General features: G+C 54.5%; 1 protein-coding gene across 4 annotated transcripts in view; it reads right to left on the bottom strand.

Moving 5' to 3' along the window:
* CANT1 (calcium activated nucleotidase 1) overlaps positions 1 to 22,225 on the bottom strand; it is a 33,937-nt gene that overhangs the window by 2,964 nt on the left and 8,748 nt on the right. For 2 of the 4 annotated variants that reach the window (XM_067716373.1, XM_067716374.1), the window contains 3 exons: positions 20,234 to 20,886; positions 18,251 to 18,454; positions 15,124 to 17,398 (listed from right to left, as the gene is read on the bottom strand). In XM_067716373.1, the coding sequence (XP_067572474.1) occupies positions 17,028 to 17,398; positions 18,251 to 18,454; positions 20,234 to 20,864 (1,206 nt within the window). In that variant the 5' untranslated portion in view covers positions 20,865 to 20,886 and the 3' untranslated portion in view covers positions 15,124 to 17,027. Of the gene's footprint in view, positions 1 to 1,219; positions 1,470 to 3,746; positions 3,879 to 4,349; positions 4,542 to 5,611; positions 5,687 to 7,562; positions 7,822 to 15,123; positions 17,399 to 18,250; positions 18,455 to 20,233; positions 20,887 to 22,225 lie in introns of those variants that run through there. The other 2 variants (XM_067716375.1, XM_067716372.1) reach the window with 2 other exon arrangements.

Raw genomic sequence — 22,225 nt, 5'->3', positions numbered from 1 at the left:
AGACCAAAGGCCCTGGGATGTTAGTGACCCCCAGAGACCCCAGAAACTGGTGAGAAGCCGGATTACTGACAGAAGGCTCTGAACAGCAGTTGCCGCATGGGGAACACTGGGAAGAGGGAAGGGGAGCGTGCGGGGCAGCCGCAGTGAGCAGGGGTCCTCTGAGGCCTTCTGGGGCCTGGACGGGGCTCACTGCAGCCTCTCTGCCTCAGGGGAGGGAGAGAGACAGGGGCAGAGAGAAAGGAAGAGAGAGAGAGGGAGGGAGAGACAGAGACAGAGAGAGACACAGGGAGACAGAAAGGGACAGGGAGAGACAGGGAGAGAGAGCCGGAGCACATGGCCAGACAGTCCAGAAAATCACTGAACTCTGACCGAGGGCGGTGACTCCAGCTGGGGCCGGGAAGCTGGGGACAGGCGCAAACGCATTACAGATACCAGTCCCGCTAGGAGGGGCACAGGATGGCTGCCAGGTTCTTATATTGTCCTTGGCTGAAAAGAAGCCACTTTAATCTGTTTTCACTGCCATTTGTTGTTTTCTCTTAAATGTCACTTTCAGCTACCTACAGCTTTGGGTCACGAGAGAGAACAGCTTTCATAGACGTGGTTCTTTTTTCAAGTCGATGCTCACAGAACACCAGCCCCCCGGGAGGCCCCTCGGGTGGGGACAGAGTGGCCCCCAGCAGGGCGGTCTGGGGGAAGGGGCCACCCCTCGGGGCCCACTCTCAGCTGGGAGACGGGCTCCTGAGCGTGGCCGGCCCACTGGTTAGACCCGAGGCCTGGGCGGCCCCGCCTGAGGGCTTCCCCCCACTTTTCTCCAGCAACAGATTTGGATTCGGTTTTTAAAAAAATTTTTTGAGTGAGCAGATCAGTCAGGTGAGAAGAGGGAGAATCCTTTGATGGTTGTTTTTTGGATGCTTTTACGACACCTGAGAGACAGGGGTGTGTGTGTGTGTCTGCGTGTGTGGGTGTGCGTGTGCGTGTGTGTGTGTGCTGCCCCATCTCTCACAGCCCCTGCAGAAAGAATGCATAAGAATGTGCGTGTGAACGTGAGGATGCGTGGCTGTGAAGGCAAATGTGTGAATGTGTGAGTGTGTGTGCACACAAGTGTGAACAAGTGTGTTCACCCAAGCATGGCTGCCGTCGGTGCCGCATCCCTCGTCCCTGCGGTTTGCCTTGGAGGGGATGCTGCGCAGTCCCCAGGCCCTGGCCCAAGGACACTCACTTGATAAAGTCTCTGACGACAGGCACACACTCGGTATCCACCTCCATGGTGACCCTGCTGCTCGGCTCCTTCCACAGGCCGTGTGCCTCGGGGTTGGTGGACAGGATCAGCTTGTGGGCACAGATGCCCAGCTCGTCCTCCTCTGTCTTCACCCTGATGAACAGGTCACAGCCCTTTTGGCTCTCAAAGATCTGCTCTAGAGCTGCGGGGAGCTCGCTGGACAGGTCGAAGGTGTAGATGCCTCTGGTTTCTAAGAGGTAGAAGGGAACGTGCCGTGTTAGGAGGGGCCCTGGCACTCACTTCCTTTGTGACCTGAAAACACTTTTGCTCCCTGGAGTCAGTTTCTTCCCTTAAATCGTGGCCCCGCTCCTGCCTTATCTACTCAGAAAGGCTCCTGGGGAGGCAAGGAAAGAACAGCCCTGGAAGACAGGATGCTGTTGCCCTCCGTGGCCCAGAGCCCCCGCTCCGTCAAACACCCCTACTTAGCTCATCTGCCTCCTCCAAATTCTGACAGCACATCCAGGTGGGTGTTTCGGAGGCGCTGACTCCCAGAGCCTGGGGCCCCATCCCAATCAATCACTCACCCAGATATGACCTTCTAAAACCCAAACCTCCTGCCTGGTTTGGTCTGAAGAGGGAGGGTTTAATGGCAACCCTATTTAGAGTTTTGTGGTTCTTAGCAGCCTCCTTCAGGGGACCGAGGCCTAGAGAAGCTACTAGAAGCCCCCAGGGTGGTTTGGGGGTGATGCACCGCCTCTCCTGGCCCCTCCCAAAGCTTAGCAGGGAACTAAATTCCATCTGTTTTTTCTTTGCCACAAACAGGTTTGAATCAATTCTGACAATTAAACCAGGTGGGTTCAGCCCCCCCATTCCTCCCTGCACCCCAAACTCTCCTTTACTCTCACCCCGGGGCTCCCCACCAGGCCAGGGCTGCTTCCTGCTTTGCACCCCGGCCCCACAGCCCAGGTGTCTCCTGCACGTGCTCCCGCGCTCCCTGTGCGAGCCCAGGGAGAAGGACAAGTGGTCATGAGAGACGAGATAAAACTGGGACCCGAGGACTCAAAACTGCGGGGCAGCCTCGGTCCATTTAGAATGTCTGATGGCGTTGGGGAGAGGGCAGGGCTGGGGCTGTTTGCAATCAGGCCTTTCTGCCCCCAAGAAATGTCTAAAGCACGTTCAGCACGCTGTCTAAGCCCGGGTTCGGGGGGTGTGCTATAATATGTTTTGGAATGCGAACCAGCAGAAACAAAAGGCTGGCGTTTCGAGAGATAAGCCTGCAGCGTGTAGACACAGGGTGCAGAGGCACCTCGTTTTAATGGGCTTCACAGATGCCGCGTTTCTCTGAAACTGAAAGTTGTCGCAACTGTGCCTTGAGCTACACCATTTTTTTTTTCCCCCAACGGCATTTGCTCACTTTGCGTCTCTGTGTCACATTTTGGTAATTCTCAGTCACCTTTGATGTTACTATTGGAAAAAGATTATGACTTGCTGAAGGCTCAGATGGTGGTTAGCATTTTTAAGCAATAAAGTATTGTTTAATTAAGGTATGTACATTATTCTTTTAAAAATTAAGGTGTGTGGAGTGTTTTTCATCGATAGCTTTTCTGGTTCACTGATTTTATGCCATCGATCTATTATATTTAGAACTGGCTAGTCTTTAAATTTGTTCTCTACAAAAAAAGAGAGAAAATATGCGTATTTATTTTATCTGAAACTCTTCAGCTTCAATCCTTTCTTAATGCAACAAGGCCTTGCCCGTGTACAGCTGAGCACGGGTGTCAGTCTCCCCGCACCTCCCCCCATCACAGGGAGGGGGCGCTGCTGGGCCAGGAGCCTGCATCCGGTGACAGCTGCTTTCTCTCTTGCAGGAGTGACCTAGGACTCTGGACTAGGGTCAGAAAATCTTTGTTCCAGTTCTAGCTCTGCTTCCAACTAAGTGTGCTTGCTTATTTATTTAATTGAAGTATAGTTGGTTTACAATATATTAATTTCAGGTGTACAACATAGTGATTCAATATTTTAGTATGTACATTGTTTCTTTAGACATAATACTATTGCACACTCAGTAGACTACAATATAGTGTAAACATAACTTTTACAGGCACTGGGAAACTCAAAAATTCCTGTGGCTCGCTTTACCGTGATACTCGCTGTCAGTGGTTTGGAACCGAACCTGAGATATCTCCGAGGTGTGCCTGTGTTTGGAATGTGGCTCATTGCCCGAGAATCGGGTTAAATGGAGCATTTCTGAGTGGCTCCTGTCGGTGTGGGGGGGGGGGGCGGTAAGGAAGTGGAGATCTGTTGCTGTGAGGTGGTGGGAACTGGGCCTTTCCTGCCCCTCCTGGAAAGTAGGCACCACCTGCGAACCTTTGCACGGGGAGGTGTGTGATCCACGTGGAGGGGTGGGGAGCCGACGTGACCACCGTCCCTGGGATGCCCGGCTTGGGTCTCCGTGGCAGCTCTTGGGCGGGGGTACAGGGAGGGCCCTGGGGCTCAGGATGGGGCACACCCCCCCGCCCCCGCTCACCGTTGGTGCAGATCACGCCGGCGTCCTCGTCATGTCTACAGTTGCTCTTCATCCAGCCCAGGGATGAGCAGTTGGCCAGCGAGGGCTCTGTCCCTGTGCACTGCACCTCGTCCAGCATGATGGGGCCCCTTCCTGGTGGCACAGCAAGGATGACAGAGCCTGGAGGGGGAGCTGGGGCTCTCGGGGCTCTTGTAACATCATACCGTGAACTAGCCTTGTTCTCACAAGGTCTGTCTGCCTCGTAGATATCAAATTATTATACTGCAATTTATGCGTCTACCCCTGTCTCTGAATATTTGGATGATTTCCCTTTTTTTGAATCACAGGCACTGCACACAGACTTTTCTTTTGGGGGGAAACTGTTTCAAGAAGGTAAATTGCCCGGAGTGGAGCCACTGCGCTGGAGGACACGGCCGCCGGCCAAGCCTGCGTGCGCGCCGGACCGCCAGCGCTCAGCCAGCGCGGGGCTTCGGCCTCTTTGAAACCTCTGCCGGCACCGAGCTGGCGGGAACGCCATTTGCCCGCCTTAGGTACGATCCCTTCCTGGGCCTGGTTACTTAGCAGCGCGTCCAGCTTTGGAGGCCCTGGGGACTCGCAGGTTACCTGGCCCGAAGGTGGCTCCGCCCAGAGCCTCGGTGGCATTCTCGAAGCCCAGGGCTCGGCAGACAACGCTGGCATCTGTCAGGTCCCACAGGTTGTCACACACTGTCCCCCACTGGCCGCTGTAGTAGATCTCCACGCGGCCCTCGTTGGCGGTGTCCCCGTCGGCCAGCCGCATGTCACCGTCATTCACGCCTGCAAGCTCCCGAGGGAGAGCAGAGGTCAGCAAGGATGAAAACCGCGTGCTGGGCCTCCCTCCCAGGGCAGCAGCATGGCCGCCCCACCCTCCTCGGGGGTCATGTGCTTTCACGGGGGCAGTAAAGTTCTCCCCAGTAGGGGGTGACCCCTGGATCCTTAGCTTTGAAGACTCCATCCATCCTCGAGGGGATCACCCCCCGGGGAGGAGTGGAAAGTACACGTAGACCGCCCCCCATACACACAGTGAGGGTAGACTCCACCTTTCTTGTCTCTGAGGTCTGAACCCTTTATTGATAGAGGAGGGGCAGAGGGGTGCCCGATGCCACCTGAGAGTAGGGTGGCAGGACCCCAAGGAAAGAATGGGAGACGGGGCGGAGGCCCACACTGACCCCACTGAGGGTGTCTGGGGCTTGGGGTGCAGCCCGGGCACCACAGTGAGGACTGCTGGAAGGGGCGTGCGGGAACGTGGGGGGCAAGCAGGCCCAGGGCGCCCCGGAACTCAGGCAGAGTGTGCCAGGCAAGGAGAGGAAGCGGGGTCCCGGCCCTACACCTGTTCTTCTGGGACTCGGCCCGCTGACCTCCCCTGCCCAGCCCCACCTCAGCCCCCGCCGGAGCCGACAGGGTCAGGAAGGAGCTGGGTGCCGTGTCAAAGGGCACTTCTCAGATGGGGGAGCAACAGGCCTCTGTGGGGTCACCAGGATGAGGAAGGGCCTCGAAGTGTGAAGGGTGAGGACAGCCGTCCAGGACTCTGGAATCTGACTGTGTCCAAAGGGCACTGGCCTCGTGTCCCCAGGGTTGGGCCAATCTGTGGGCCCCTCCTGCCGGGCCCCTCTGGTTCCCACCGGATGAAATGGTGACTCCCTTGGCATCCCCCCACCAAAACATACAAGCCATGACTTGGGACACCCGGGGCTTCAAGCAGGAGAGAAGACCCGGGCTGACTCCCGTCACCCAGGCACTGGGCAGAACATTGCCCTGATTTTCTGCAAAGAGGGGGCTGACCCCGCAGAGCAAGGGAGCAGCAGCTTCACAGACGCTGCTTTCCAGATCTCCGGGGCCCCGCTCACCATGAATCCCCGCGACCAGCAGCCACATCCACAAGAGCCGCAGGGGGGCCATGGCCTTGACTGGGAGCCCCTGTCCTGCAGCGAAAGGAGGCAGCCGAGTGAGACGGCGGAGCTGGACAGCCCGCGGCACCAGGGCCGGCGTGTCCACCCAGACTTTGGACCCTGCTCACGGAGGGCCACCGGCGGGTGCACGGCCTGCACCCTCAGAGCCGGGAGCCTGGGGAGCGCCCGGCGGGGGCCCCTTACCTCATCTGAAGGTGGTCCTCCAAGGACGAGGAAGACCTGCCCAGAGGAAGGGGGGTCTCTGGGCAGCGAGGACAGTGGGAACAGGAGCCCATCTCAGAAAGCTAGGCCTGGCGTGGCTTTGGGGGGGATGGGTGGGGAGGGTGGGGAGGGAGAAGGCAGGGTGTGCAGGGCCCAGATTGGGAGGGCCTGGGGAGCCCTGCTCAGGATGGGGCTTTGTCTTCAGTCAATGGAGCCCTGAGGGGGTGCCCTGAGGTCTGCAGCAGACGGAGAACATTCTGTGGGTGGGTTCTGGACCAAGTGAGCCCAGGGAGGGAGGGGGCGGCAAGAGCAGGGCAGGGGGACGCAGCAGGAGGAGGCCCCAGAAATCCGGGCAGGAGTGACAGAGGGACAGCCAGCAGTGAGAGAGCTTGGGCTGGGCGCGTCGGGCCGGGGGGACAGGGGTCAGGGCTGAGGCCCAGGCCTCTGACTGTGCAGCCGGGTGTGGGTGGGGAGAGGCTGCGGGGAGGGGCACAGGATGCGAGGACCTCTGAGGTCAGTGTCCCCAAGGAGCAGAGGCTCGAAGAGGCGGGGGACCACCAAGGTCACACAGCCAGCCCTGGGCAGGCAGGCAGGGGGGACCCAGGTCTCCCCACTTTTGCCTGGACTTCTTGGCTCCGTTTAATTGTCACTGCTCACTTTTCCCCTTCACCCCCATCCTGCCCCTCACTTGCCTCCCTCCCCTCCTGTCCACACAAGGGGTGGTCACTGCAACACCAACACTCACCCCCGGGGCCCAGCGAGCAGAGATGTGGCCTCTCTTGTGGCTGCCCCTCAAGTCAGGGCCTGGTGACCTCGGGGCGGCACCCCGGGACTGCGTTAACCAGACCCCCGGGGGCTCCCAGGCACGAAGGCCTGTTAACCATCATTGAATGGCATCCCTGGGCCAGGACCGCTCACACCACTGGCTCGTGGGATCCTGACCACGAGCCTGAGAAATGCTGTGTTGATCCCACCTTACAAGTGAAGGGGTAGCCGGCTCGGCTCACACAGCTGGGGAGTCGTGGGTGGTGTGTTTGTGTGTGGGGGTGCCCTCTCTTCATTACACTGACCTCAGCAGATGGCCAAGGGGCTAGGATGACCAACCGCCCAGTGCACTGGGGCCTGTCCCGGCTTTAGCACGGGAACTCCTGTGTCCTGGGACATGCCCTAGGTCCCAGGCACACGGGGATGGCTGGCCACCCTCTGCACTCCCCAGACAGTGGCAGCCACCAGCTTTGCTCATCCTGAAACAGGAACTCAAGTCCCCAGACAAGTGGCCATTTAAGCGCTTGGCACGTGGTATGCGAATGTCACAGCACTTCAGGTGGCCGCGACCACCCGTTTTTGCCTGACTCATTTGGGAAGTGGGACAGAGTTTATGCAGACTGGAGAAAGGTGCTCTTCCTTTGGGCAGGTTTAGCCTGGGCTGAAAAGCACTGATCAGAGAGAGCACCTTGGCTGAATCCCGAGCCTGCTTGCCCCTTGGGCTGGTGTCCTTGTGTGCCAGTGAACAACCTGCCCAACCGTACACAGAGACCCTTTGGACATGGGAGCTGCAGTGATGGTCCCTGGACTCAGGAGAAGCACCAGATCCCCATCTGGGTACAAGCAGGGAGACTTGGCCCCCATGAGATTACATGGTGTAGAGAGAGGGACACCCACCTGAGAGCAACAGGCACAAGCTTACCTGCCCGAGACAACTACTGATGGCTGTCCTATAGCCTCCCGCCTGCAGGATCCCTCTGCAGACCACTCTTCAACCCAGCAAACCCTTCCAGTACAGAGCGTGGTCGGGCTGGTCTCAGGAAATGCTTCAGAAAGCTCAGTCTAGTTTCGATTTCTAGAAACCACCTGACACTGTTTTCTTCTGGGGTTGGCTGCCGCCAAGGCTTCCTGCACCACCCCAATCCCCCTCGGTGCTGACTGGGGCGGTGGGGATGGCAGTGGCCCAAGGCGGCAGTCTGGCTGATTCTGTAACCAGAGCAAGGCGGCCGACAGCCACATTTGAATTTCAATACTCTTCCGAGCTGGACCAGTGCCAGGCCCCTGCGCTGGGGGAGGGGAAAGGAGGGGCAGCAGCGGACAGCGGTCAGAAGAGCAGAGGGTGGGCGTGGACAGGCAGGATGTGCATCCGAGGACTGTGGGCTCTTTCACCCACACCCTGAACCATTTCCTGGGTCTCAAGCCTGACCTGAATGTTGCACCCTGCTGGGGCGGGGGCAGAACCTCTGGAGTGGACATAAATTGTTCTGCCCGCCTCACGCCCACTCCCTTGCCTTTCCTCTGACAGGGAGCCAGCACCTCGATTTTCCCCTGGGGAAGCACCCCCGTCTCACCCTCAGGTTGTGTGGCTCCTCTGGGGCTGACCTGAGCCCGGTGGGTGGGAGACAGATGGTGTCAGGGAGGCGCCGTGATCCCAGCCGGCCCAGGGAGTCAGCTTCAGACTCCCGGAACGGGACCCTGCAGGGAACAGGCGGCCTGGAGATGCTGATGTCTGTGGTGCCCCAGACTGTGCCTTGAGGAAAGCCCAGCTGAGGATGCAGGTGAGGGAAGAGCTGAGAGACGGAGGAACCTTGGTCCTGATGCTATGGCTTGAGCACCTGCATCCAGCTGGCCTGACGTCAAGGCCAAGCCCTGGCTTCAAGGTTAAATGAGGCAATCGATCTCTTCTATTTCTGTCACTTGCATTCCAGGTTCTGGACAAGAGCTGTCCCCTTGGAATGTCCCCAGGTCTCTCTAATCCAGTGGCTGTCAACCTGGTCGGCACATGAGAATCACCCAGGAGTTTCACAAACTCCCAAGGCCCAGACCTATTAAATCACAATCTCTGGGGTGGGGACAGGCATTGGCATTAAAGCCTTGCAGGTGGTTCCCATGTGCAGCCGGGGTTGAGAACCAGTGGGGGAGACAGAGTTTCCCTGGCAGACCTGCGTCCAAAAGAGTGAGCCCCCAGGTCAGCCATTCAATGACTATTTGCCCAAGATGTGAGGTCTGAGGGGGCTACCGGCTCATCTAATCCCCTCCAAAGGAACCATAAAGATCAGTGGGGAGAGCAGCAGAAACAAAAGTGGCAGAAGAGACAGGGGAGTTTTAACACGCCATCCAGCTGAAGGAGCCTCAGTGCTGGCTGACACAGAAACCCCAGCACTGTCACTTCTAGCGTCCATCGGTACTTGCAGCAATAAGTGGCCAGTCTAGGTCAGGAGTGCATAGGAAGTCCTTTGGGAGGTACTGGTGGCAACGTCGAAAAACCCAAGTTGCCGAATCTTTATTCCCTGAGTCCTTTCCTGCTGGGAAGTCCTTTGTGTGCAGGTGGTAAAATGTCAAACTGAGGCCCAGACATGGAATCAAAGCACGGGTGTCTGTTCCCCTCCGGCTCTCAGGGTCTCTCCAGGAACAGGAGAACGGGAACTGAGAACAGGAACTGAGACCATCTGCTCCAGAGAGGAGTGGCTCAGCTCTGGTAAGCAGACCAACTGAAAGCCCCGACGCTGTGGACAATCGGGCCAGTGGTGACAGTGTAGAGCCCGCTGCTGTAAGCAGGAAGCCACAGACGAGACGTGGTGGCGAGCGTGCTGGGGGCTGTCAGAGACCAGAGCCCTTACTACGCCCGTCGACATTCTTTGTGCCTCCTCTCCCACCCCCCCCCCCCCCACCAAACACGGAACGCTGCCTGTAATACTAACCTCGAGGTAGCCGGCACTGCTGTCAACTTTTGACAGGACCCATTCAATACTCCCAACCTCTACAGGAAGTAGCTGCTCTTATTAACTCTTTAATAGATGAGAAAACGGAAGTGCAGAGAGGGGAAACCCAACCAGTTACACAGCTGGGAGCGGGAGAGCTGGGATTCCAACCCACACTTTTCTTTCTTTTTTAAAAAATTGGCTTGAGGGACTTCCCTGTTGGTGCAGTGGTTGGGAGTCCCTCTGCCAACGCAGGCAACACGGGTTCGTTCGGTCCCTGGTCCGGGAGGATCCCCCATGCCGCGGAGCGGCTGGGCCCGTGCGCCACAGCTACTGGGCCTGGACTCTGGAGCCTGTGAGCCACAACTACTGAGACTGCGTGCTGAGGCTGCTGAAGCCCGCGCGCCTGGAGCCTGTGCTCCGCGGCGAGAGGGGCCGCCGCAATGAGAGGCCCGTGCAGCGCAGCGAGGAGTAGCCCCCGCTGGCCGCAACTAGAGAAGCTCGCACACAACAACGAAGACCCAACGCAGCCAGAAATAAATTTATAGAAAAAAAAATTGGCTTGAGATCTAATAATTTACACAAAATAAAGTGCATCGATTTAATGAGTTTTGCCAAATGTATACAGATGGTAACCATGACAATCATAATATAGAAAACATTCTCATCATCCCCAAATGTTCTCTTATGCCTTTGCTGACAATCCCCTCTGCCAGCCCCCAACCCTGGCAACCGGGGATCTGCTTACTGCCACCGCAGCTCTGCGTGTTCTAGAATTTCATATAAATGGAAATACACAAGATATAACCTTTAACTTAGCACATGCTTTTGAGATGTCACTGAGAATATCAGTAATTGGTTCTTTTCTCGCGAGTAGTAGCCCACTGTGTGGACAGACCTCAATCTGTTTCTGCACTTATGCATTGATGGACATTTGGGTCACTCCCAGTTTTGGACCACACTCACCCGCATCCCCCACCACCCCCTTATCCGAGGCTTTGCTTTCTGCAGTTTCAGTTATCCGTGGTAAACTGCAGTCCAAAAATATTACATGAAAAATTCCAGAAATTAACAATTCGTGAGTTTTAAATTGTGCACTGTTCTGAGTAGCGTGATGAAATCTTGCGCCGTCCCACGTGGGACATGCATCATCCCTTCATCCAGCGTATCCCACCTGTTAGTCAGTTAGTAGCCGTTGTTGTTATCAGATCGACCGTCCAGATATCACAGTGCTTGTGTTCAAGCAAATCTTCTTTTACTTAATAATGGTCCCAAAGCACAAGAGTGGTATGCTGGCAGCTCGGCTATTCTCTTACTGTGCCTAAATTATAAATTAAACTTCATCATAGGTAGGTATGTATGGGAAAAGACAGTATATATGGGGTTTGATACTATCCACAGTTTCAGGCATCCACTGGGGTGCTGGAGAGTATCCCCTGTGGATAAAGGCGGGACTACTGTATTACAAATAAAGCTGTTAGGAACATTTGGAGACAAGTCTTTGTGTGAACATAAGTTTTCATTTCTTTTGTGTAGGGATAAGATTACTGGGTCGTATGGTAGGTGTATGTTTAACTTTTTAAGAAACTGTCCAACTGTTTTCCAAAGTGGCTGAACCATTTTGCGACCCTACCAGCAATTTCTATGATGGTTCCGGTAGCTTTAAATCCTTACCACTACTTGGTATTGCCAGTCTTTTCGGTTTTATCCATTCTGGTGGGTGTGTAGTGGAATCTTACTGTGGTTTTAATGTCTCACGATGTGGAGCATCTTTTCACGTGCTTATTTGTCATTTATGCCTCCTCTTTGGTGAGGTGAAGTATTTAAATCTTAAACACATTTTAAATTGGGTTGTCTTATCACCGAGTCGTATACATTCTTTATATATTCTGGCTATGAGTCCTTTAGCAGATACACGACTTGCAAATTGTTTGGATGAAAAACTTGCCTTTTCATTTCCTTAAGAGTGTCTTCTGAAAAGCAAAGATTTTGAGCTTGGAAAAAGCACAATTTTCCATACTTTTGGTATCACATCTAAGAAATCTTTGCTTAACCTAAACTCACAAAGATTTTCTACTGCATAGAAATTTATAGAATTTTGTAGTTTTAGCTCTTATATTTAGGTCTATTATCTAACGTGAGTTAATTTTGTGTATGGCGGGAGATGAGGGTTTCAGTCATTTATTTCCATATCGAATAGAGTTGTCCCACCACTACTTATGGAAAGACAATCTTTTTCCCACTGAATTACCCTGGCACCTCTTATATTTAGGTCTATTATCTAACGTGAGTTAATTTTGTGTATGGCGGGAGATGAGGGTTTCAGTCATTTATTTCCATATCGAATAGAGTTGTCCCACCACTACTTATGGAAAGACAATCTTTTTCCCACTGAATTACCCTGGCACCTTTGTCAAAAATCAATTGACCACACACATATGGGTTTATTTCTGGACTCTCTTCTGTTCTCCTGACTTTATATACCTATTCTTCTTATGGCACTAATACATTTTGATGACTTACAGCCTTACATTAAGGCTCGAAGTCAGATAGTATCAGTCCTTCAACTTTGTTTCCCTTCCTCAAAATTTGAGTCTTTCCACCCATGAAGACAGCATATTCTTTGATTTATTTGGGTCTTCTTTGATATCTTTCATCAGTGTTTTATAGTTTCAGCATATAGATCTTGTACATATTTTGTTAGATTTATATCTAACTATTTCATGTTTTCCGGTGTTATTATAAATGACGCTGTTTAAAAAATTTTCCATTTCCAACTGTTCACTGCAGCTGCACAGAAACAAAATTAATTTCTGTATTTGAACTGTGTATCCTTCAGCTCTGCTATACTCAGCTGTTAGCTGTTTTTTGAAGAGTCCTTAGGGTTTTCCTATCTAGTTGATCTTGGTGAATAAAGAAGGTTTTACTCTTTCTTTTCCAATCTAAAGACTTTTCTTTTTCTTGCCTAATTGCACTGTCTGGGACCTTGCATAGGACAGTAGGTGAATGAAAGTAATGAGCACAATGGTGGTTCCCTGGTTTGATCACTGAGCTGTGGTTATGTGAGAGGCTGTCACTGGACAAAATTACAGCAACACTGTACACAACAGTGTACTGTACACTGTTGCTGTGAAGGGAACACAGCAACACTATTCTAGTTTGGCAACTTCTTTGTGGTTTAAAATGACTTTAAAATAAAAAGTGGTGGGGGAAAAAGTGGTGAAAGCTGACTTTCTTGCCTTGTTCCCAGCCTTCGAAGGAAAGTCTCTCACCATGAAGTATGATGTTAGCTGCAGGTTTTTCACAGATGACATTTACCAGCTTAAAGAAGTTCCTTTTATTTCTAGTTTGCTAAGGGTTTCTTTGCTTATTTGTTTTTTTGTTTGTTTGTTTTTGTTGTTTTTGCGGTACGCGGGCCTCTCACTGTCGTGGCCTCTCCCGTTGCGGAGCACAGGCTCCGGATGCGCAGGCTCAGCGGCCATGGCTCACGGGCCCAGCCGCTCCATGGCATGTGGGATCTACCCGGACCGGGGCACGAACCTGTGTCCCCTGCATCGGCAGGCGGACTCTCAACCACTGAGCCGCCAGGGAAGCCCCGCTTATTTGTTTTAAAATCGTGAACGGGTACCGGATTTTGTCAAATGTTTTTTCTGTATCTTTTGAGATTATCACACGTTTTTTCCTTTTTCGTCTGTTAATATGGTGAATTATGTGGATTTTAGAATATTAAACCAACCTTGCCTTCCGGGAATAAATCACACTTTGTCATGATGTATTTTCATTTTTATATTCAACTGGCTAAATTTTTGCCCAGGATGTTTGGCTCTATGTTCATGAGCGACACTGGTCTGTATTTTTCTTTTCTCATATTTGTCTTGTTTTGGTATCAGGGTAATGGTGCCCTCACAGAAGGAGTTGGGAAGTGTTCCCAGTTCCCAAAATCATGGAAGATTTTGTGTTGGCTCGTTATGATTTCTTCCTTAAATGTTTGGCGCAATTTACCAGTAAAGCCAGTTGCCCTTGGAATTTTCTTTGTGTGAAGGTATTTTATTTCCACTTTACCCACATCTTTTAACAAGTTTATTAAGGTATAATTTACCTGGAAATTTACCAATTTAAAGTGCACAAGAAGACAGGGCTAACATTTGTAAAGAAACTAAGCTCATTTTCTTTCACCCAGTTCTGAGACGACTTTGGGAAATTTCTTTTTGCTAGTGACACTCAGGTGTGAGTGGCCGGCAGGCACGAGTCACTGCGAGTCCAGGGTACAGCGGTTACTTAAGGACACAGTCAAGAGCCGATTTTCCATGCCTTCCTCATCCGTGTGCAGGTCTCCATCCTGTTTCCGCTCAGTCCCATGCACTCTGGCTCCCCCCACGACCCCCCGGAACTGTTCTCACAAGGTTCGCCAAGAACACCACGTCTTCCTTGTTGCTTGGCCCGTGGACACGCTCAACCTTCTTACTTGACCTCCTGCGGAGTCTGACAGAAGGGACGAAGCAGGATGGGCACGCTGCCACTTGACCCCACGCTCCCCTGGTGTCCTATACCAGTGCAGGCCTCCCTTCCTCACCAGTCCCTTCCTTCCGTGCGCCTGAGGCTTCTTCTTAGGACTTCTTAGGGCCCCGCGTGTCCTGCAGAACGATCTCATTCTTTCCTGCAGACTCATCAGACTCCCTAGTGACACCTGGACCAGTCTAGACCTCTCGCAGGGGCCCACCTCACTACCAGTCTTCCAGCACCTCCAACAAAATGGGTGAGCAGCTGCTAAGGAAGAATCGGGTGATTTTCTACTCCCCTCTGTGAATGGATTCACTTACTGTTCACGACAGCTCTGTGGAGTAGCTCCATTATCTTCGTCCTTTCACAGTGGAGGAAGTCAAAGGACAGAGAGCTTAGATGATCTACCCACAGTCATACCGCTGGGAAGTGTCAGAGCCAGGACTGGAACCCGGGAGTGACTCAGAGCCTATATATTGTTTCTTTAGGTAAGAAGTGGATTTATTCAGAGAGAAACACACTCCACAGACAGAGTGTGGGCCATTTCAGAGGGCGAGAGTAGGCTCAGAGCCTGTATTCTTTTTTTTTTTAGTATTTATTTATTCATTTCTTTGGCTGTGCCGGGTCTTAGTTGCGGCACGAGGCATCTTTGTTGCTGCGCGCAGGATCTAGTTGCGTTATGTGGGATCTAGTTCCCTGACCAGGGATCGAACCTGGGCCCCCTGCATTGGGAGCATAAATTCTTAAGCACTGGACCACCGGGGAAGTCCCAGAGCCTATATTCTTAACCACTCTGACCAAAAGAGCATCTTCAGACTTGGGGAAAAGTTGGACTGGATGATTCAGTTTCCAAAAAGTCTCTTCGACTGCAAAGGTCCATGGGTCCCTATCCTGTGAACTCCCACAGCACATCAGCCATCCTGTGTCAAGAAGGCTTCTGGCTTGTTCCTTGCCAGGACCCCCTCTTCACCCCCACAGGGAGCGCACCCTTCACTGAGCCCCTGTGTGAATCAGCTCTCATATCCGCTGGGGCAGCGCCAAAAGACAACACAGACCAGGAGACAAAGAGAATACACTTTATTGTTTCCAAAACAATGGCTCCAGTAGGAAGGAACACAATCATTATGCTTACAGCGGCGAATACAGGGGGGAAAGGCTAGCTTTAAAATATTTGAAAATCACTGTGTGAAAATGGTGCTTCTGGGCACCTGAGTCTTGGATCTCAACTCAGTGACTGTCCCCAGTCCTCCAATCTTCCTAATTCCGTCTTTGTATTTTTAATATCACACAGCCCTGATGTCATTCATGGATGTTTATCAAGGAGGCGTGTCAGGGAGCCCAGCTGGGCAAAGTCAGAAAAGACTTGGGCCTTCAGACTGTGTCCAATGGGAGCTGAGTTCCAGAGAAACATGTCACGTTCAAAGGTTTGTTTTCTGTTCTTTTGCTGTTTGTTTTACAGTGGAAGAAACAGACAACCAGCACAAGAATGAGGGATCCTTCCTGGGTTCCCTCCTAGCATCTGTATTAAAGTTTCAAAGCGGGAAAAGTCTGCGAGACAGGGGGTCCACACAGTAGCAGCCAGGGCCTACAACACAGCCCTTCCCAGCCATCACGAACCCTACATCCTCCTGAGGGGTGAGGTAGCTTCTGGGCGAGGGGGCGCCATGGGCTGATGGCAACGGCCCTTCTAGGCTCTGGTCCTGGCTGACCTCTGTCCCAAACTCTCCGCCTTTACCCTGGAGCGTGGAGAAGAGGCCACAGGTACTGAGACACACCAAGGTTTCTGTGAAGAGTTTCCAGGAAGAAGAGGCTGAGGAGACATAAAAGGCTAGGACAGAAACCACAGGGCCAGGCAGGCCTCGTCCACAGCCTCCAGGGTAAGGGAGCCCCAGTGCCTGAGGCAGGGTGTACGCTCGCCAGAACCCAGGGCCCCACTTGACTCAGGAAGTACAAATTCAAGTCATTCATGCAAGTCTTCCAAGGAAAGGCAATTTCTGATAATTGCTAGAAAACAGCAATGTATCCTTATCCTTATCTTTGTATCCTTTGACCAAGGACTTAGAAAGGGTTGAAAACTTGCCTGACCAACTGTAACTGCTTAATTACCATTTCCTTCACTGCTGGGATTGAATTTATTAACTACAAGACTTTGTTCTGATAAGATTTGCCAATTCCATTTTATAAGAAAGGAAATTACTTTAATTAATATAAGTTAATAATAAAACTTCAAAGTGCTACACAGCCGCAGAATTTTCCTGAAGGCAGAAAACGGGGTCGGTCACTTGAATGGAGAAGTTTGATGGGGGCGTAGATGGTGGGCCTGCGTCCCCTCTTGCAGCACTTTGGGCACCTGCGGCGTTCCCAGAGGCCTGCCCTCGCTCTCACGGCCCTGTGATGTCCTGTAGCGTAAACAGGTTCTTTTCCAGGGGTCTGGAGGGGTGGATTTAATGCCCGGGGCTCACGAGGAAGGAAGAGAAGGGGGCAGCCCAGGAGCACCTAACTGGCAGGCCTGCTTCAGACTCACTGCTGTGTTCGCAGAAGGGGCACAGTGCTTGACACACAGTAGGAGCTCAAGAAATATTTATTGAACAAAAGAAGAAATGGAGAGAAAAGAAAGGTAGGTCGGATGGAAGAAAGGGCTGAATCAGAGGATGGGCCCCAAATTAAGATGCCTGCAATGACTAGATTACACCACCAGATGGCAGTGCAGGGAAATGTCCGGCCTGCAGTCCCAAGACCCCCGCCCCTTCCCCTCTGAGAAGCCACACCTCAGGCTGGGACTGAGCTCCCAATTCTGGAAATCTCTAAACCAGGTATACACCTCAGAGTTCCGAGGAAAAAAATAAAAAAGCAAAACTAAACAGCACATAAAAGTGCAGTCCTCGGGGTTTTATAAAATTTGAGTCCTGACGTAGCTTAAAACTGTCCACCCCCCAGCCTTGTTCATCGTCTTGATTTTTCCCAGTTTAAATGAACTCTATGCCCTCATACTTCACACTCCCGATCTTGGTCTCGGGCAGGAGGAAGCGTCCGTCGAGCGTGAAGGCCATGATATAGGTGGCGATCTGGCCGCTGTCCTCCTCGGACTTGAGGGCCACGATGATCTGGTCATCGGTGTTGGGGATGAACTTGAAGGAGGAGAAGCCGTGCGTGGGGACCACCTCCCCCACGTGGCTGACGGAGATGTCGCCGAAGTCCTGCGCAGCACTCAGCAGCAGGTTGGTGCCCCTGCGCTCGTCATCCTCCTCACTGTAGCGCTCATGGCTGGCGCGGCGCGGCAGGAAGAACCAGCGCTGCAGTGTGTCGCTCCAGCAGGCAGACTCGTGGATGAGGTAGCCTGGGGACACACAGACCGGTCACCGCCCACCCTCCCCAGAGCCAGGGCGGCCTCGCCCCTGCACGCAGACCCTCGAGCGGCCCGGCACCGGCAGCGTCACCATCATCTTTTCTTTAGGTTTCCATGTGCCTTTGCTCCCACCTGTCCAGAGTGACTGACCCCGGGACAGCAGCACAGAGCCCGCGGGGCCGCGCTGAGTCTCTGCTGCGCCACTCTCTGGCCACCCTTCCTCACCGGCTTCCCCAGCGCTGCCGAGTAGCCATGGCTGCAAGGTCTGTCTGTATTTCGCCTCCTTGGTGCTACTCAAGTGGCGCAAAGGAGAGCGCCAGGGGAAGAGGCACGAGGAACACGCAGGTCCGATCTGTGAAGATGGATCAGGGCAGGTGGGGAGAGGCTGCCTCGAAGCAGAAAAGTATGGGAAGTGAGCCTATCTGGGCGTGAAGCCATGTCCTCAGTCACATGCCCCAGGCCTAGAGGTGACCAGGCTGCTCTAAGCACCACCATCCCCACTACAAACCATGACTCTTGGAAACGAGGGCAAAGAAGCAAAGCTCTGTGCACCTGCTCCCACCACGTCAGATGCGAGGCCTGACCCCAGGGTGGCGACCGGGAGGACGCTGTAGACGGGGCTGCTGTCTGAGCCTGCCGGGCCGTCTGTCTGGGTGAGTCGGGGTGAGAGAAAAAATGTCTCATTGGCCCCTGAACCCAGTGGCCTGGTGGGAGCAACCGTCAGAGACAGCTGAATCGTCAAACAAGGAAGAAGCGAAGCCCATGCTCGGCAAGCAACACGTGGAGGCCGCATGCTCGCAGCCACCCGTCTGCGCAGCGGCCGCTCGCGGGCCTGGCTCTCACCTGGCGGCCGGATCCCAGCAGCAGCCCGCAGGGCGTTGTAGCTGGACACCCAGTTCTCGTGGTCCACGCTGCCCCTGCAGCCCACCACCTTCACCCACTCCGGGTTCTCGTTCAGCACCTCCCCCGTGGCGGTGGTCCATTCCTTGCCCAGGCCGCCCACATACAGATGCTCGTCCTTCACAGCCAGCCACTCGGCTTTGAAGCCTGGGGACAGGGAGACAGGGGGCGGGCCTGAGGCGACGGCCAGCCCTCTGCTGGCCTGGCTCCGTGTGTCTGGTCAGGCAAGAGCAGAGAGCCCTCTGGGTCCGCAGCCTTGGGTGTCAGAGGTCCCTCGGGGCGGCGACAAGAGAGCAGAGGCCAGGCCAGCCTGCTGGGAGCTCCACCCCAGAGGGTAGGCGGTTGGGATCCTCTCCTTAGCGCTGACCCCACGGCATTCACGAGGCGCAGATGGGCGCCACCTCTGCCTGTTGCCTCTCCCTTCTCTCTCCCGGCCCTCCGGAGCCCCCACATCTTCCTCCCAAACTCACCCCAGAAACCCTGCTGGGACCACCCACCTCACAACCCACGTGAACCCTGCTGCGCCCTGCACAGCCAGAAAGGCCCACCCTCCACTCACAAATCTCCGCGGACCCCAAGCTCCCTGTTTCTCGAGCCGTCAGCCCCGACTCAGACTACGCCCAATCCTAGGAAAGTGTAGGGAAGTGTCAGTCGCACAGAACGCGCCTGCGGTCCTTGAGGCCACACCTGACACATCCCTGAGTCAACTATGTGCAGGCGGCCAGAGCTAAGCGGGGCTTGGCGCGGGGGCTCACGGTAGCCACGCCAAACAGCATTTGTTTTCTTAGACCGATTTACTTACTATGAGCTTAGTTTTGAAGGCTGTGTGGGTGCTTTGTTCTTCTAGCGTATTCTCACCTGTTCCTACACCGTGCTCTGAATTGTGCTTGCTTCGCAAATGTTTTGCAAATTTCCTGCCAGCCCGGGGAGCTGGGGCTGCAACCCTCCCTGCAAGATGCTTCTCTGCAGGTGGCTCTGGATGACAGACCACAGGGCAACCCTGAGCTCCCTTTATGCAAGGGGCAAAAAGAACTACTGGATGGTGCCCTACACGCCCTGACAGCCTGAGGCAGGAAGCGGACAGCCAATGCTTTCAATAAAACGTGGCTGAGATAGTCCTGCCAACCTGCCCAGACTTGAGCACACTTGGGAGAGATTTTTATCACCAGGAGAGGGGGAGGAAGAGGGGCGGGGTAGGGCCTGGCAGCGGCCCAGGGAGTTAATGCGATTCCTCCTTTGACCTCAGGCGCCTGCGGTGGAGTTTGGCTTTCTAGAAGGTGCGGACCCACCCGAGGGCACAGGCACGCGCAGAAGTTGGTGCCAACTCTCCTGCCGCCCTGTCCGAAGGCTCTGGGCACTCAGGCTCCCTCTCGCAGCTCTCCTATCCACCTGCTGGCAAACAGCAGAGCAGTGGGGCACAGCCGATGCCAGAGGTCCAGATTCCACTCAAGGGGTGGGGGGCGGTCACTGCTGCTCACACAGACCTTCCTTCTGCTGGGTTTTCAGAAAGGAGACGTTTGCTTTTTAATAAAGTCTTCGTTCAAAATGAGAAAATCTGACAACCCGGCTTTAAAGGTGAGGCATGTGGAGGGTGCAGGACGCAGAAAGGGGTGGTTCCTGGGGTCAGTGAGAGCAGCGGCAGCGGAGCCCAGCCCCGCTCCTGGAGAGGCCCTGCCTCCCCCGCAGGCCCCCAGCAGAAGCTCGCGCTCCTGGACACAGATTTGGTCCGAGGTCTCGGAGGCTTCTGCTCACGCTCTGGGGGCCGCAGGTCAGAGGCAGGGAGGAGACTAGATCTCCCTGACGTCCCCTCCCTCTGGACCCGTGACTGCTTCACTGCACACGTGTGCAAACCAAGCCCGCTGAGGCTGACCCAGGACCTGTCCTCTAGCACTGCAACGAGCCCAGGGGACAGATGGCCCGACTGACCTTTCCCCACGGTTCCGTCGCCGTCGGACAGGATCACCCAGGGCACGGCCTTGGAGCCTTCGATCTGGTAGACAACACCTGTCCGGTCATCCACGGAGTAGAGCTTCCCATTGAAGACAATCAGATCCGACAGCTCCATGCCCCGCCCCTTTTCCGCCAGGTGGGACTCCAGGACCTCGTGGCCTTGGTCCCACTCCACGGCCACCCTGTCCCCACTGTCTGACAGGGTCAGATAGCCCTTCTTCAGGTAACTGACCCAGGTGTTTTCCTCCTGGGCCCTTGACTCCGTGTCCAGGTCGGCAATGACAGCGATTCTGTACCGAGTCCCGCCCGGTGTCCTCTGGGGGGCTGATAGGGGGTAGGTGTCATTGTACCGGTCAGCGGATGCCTGGCCGAGCCTCCAGTTGTGGGCATTGGGCACGGGGGGCCGGCCAGGAGGAGGGCGGTGGGCGTAGAGCAGCCAGAGGACGGCGGCACCCAGGAAGGATGGCAGGATCACCTTCCAGCGGGGGCGGAAGCGGGGGTCTGCGGCCTTGGTCATGGACGCCAGCACGGGAAGGCCCCCCACGCTGATCCGGAGGGAGTGCATAGACTCATTCCATTCCAGGGGGTCGGAGGGCTGGACGGGCATCAGACTGAAGGGCAGGCGGGACCTGCAACCCAGGGGGAGAGGAGAAGTCAGCGACGGGCCAGGCACAGCGCTTCCCGCTTCTGTGAGGGCACATGGTCTGAGGCCGCCTCAACCAGGGTAAAGAGCACTGCCGCGACTCTGTGCCATTACTACTTCCGTGGCTTAAGTAAACCCCGGCTCTAGCAGCATCTGTGTTTACTCTTATTCAGCAAGAAGAAAAGTCTTTCCAAAGCAATGTTATTCCATCTCCTCTATCCCAGGTGGCAAGACAGAAAGCTCGGTGAGAGAAGGTTCCATGCTTTGCAATCTTGCGGGAGGGGCAGCACGTGCTGGGGAGTGGGGTGGGGGTCAGGCAGGACAGGGTAACAGAGAGTGTACAGGTCTGCATTTTAATCCAAGGTCACCTCAGCCGAGAAGCCCTCCCTGACGGCTCTGCTCCCGACGACGGCACTCTCCATCCCCTTCCCTGGCATCTGTCACCACCTGACATCATGTTATAGTTATCAGTTTGTTCACCTGTGTCCCCAACTCCTAGAACAGTGCACAGTGCAGACGTATGCTCACTGAGTGAGTGAGCTGTTACTTCCTCCTGGGTTACGTTTCTGTAACATTCAAATATAAGTATAAAACACATTCAATCCAAACAAAAATAGTTCTGGTTTTGGCAACGTCCGTCCCCTGGCGTCTTTCTGTAATGCAAATGGCTGAGGGACCAGAGTCTGACGGGCCCTCACCGACTGGAGCCCAGCGTGTCGGCTCCAAGGACAGCGTGCTCGCCACAGCCCATTCCCTGGGCACAGCTCGAGGCACAGCTCCAGAGCGGGTTGTAGCGGCCAGGAACAGCAGCTCCTGTCCCCGGCATAGAGCACGCAGCTCAGCGAGGCCACAGCGGCACCAGGCCGGCGCTGTCTCCGGGGCGGAATCAGCAGAACGCCAGCCCTCGGCCGCTCTCAGTCTCGGCCTCCAGCTGTAACTCAGTAGGTCTCAGCCTGAGAAACTTCCCTCGGGCCACGGAGCATTTCTGCCTTGGCCCCCAAAACAACCAACCGTGTGACTTTCCGTGCAGATGCCCCTCCCTCCACCAGGCAGCAGCTGGGAAGGCTGTGGGGTCTCACGGGGATCTGGCAGCTCTGTGTCACCCCCCACCCTTTGCCCCCCAAATGCAGAGCATGCGGCCCCGCTCCTAGGATGGAAAATCACAGCAACGGATCCACATGGAAACCAGGCCTTCCCCTTCCCTTGCTTTTTGGACATTCTTAGGTTTCGGCCGCAGGGTCAAGTGCAGAAAAGTGCCTTCTAAGGAGGAAGCAAGACGCGTGGGGCCCTGCAGAACGGCCTCAGAGCCTTCCTCTCCTTCCCTG

Source organism: Pseudorca crassidens, chromosome 19, assembly GCF_039906515.1.
Source record: "Pseudorca crassidens isolate mPseCra1 chromosome 19, mPseCra1.hap1, whole genome shotgun sequence".
In the NCBI taxonomy this organism is placed as follows: domain Eukaryota; kingdom Metazoa; phylum Chordata; class Mammalia; order Artiodactyla; family Delphinidae; genus Pseudorca; species Pseudorca crassidens.
This window is presented reverse-complemented; position numbering and strand designations above follow the sequence as displayed.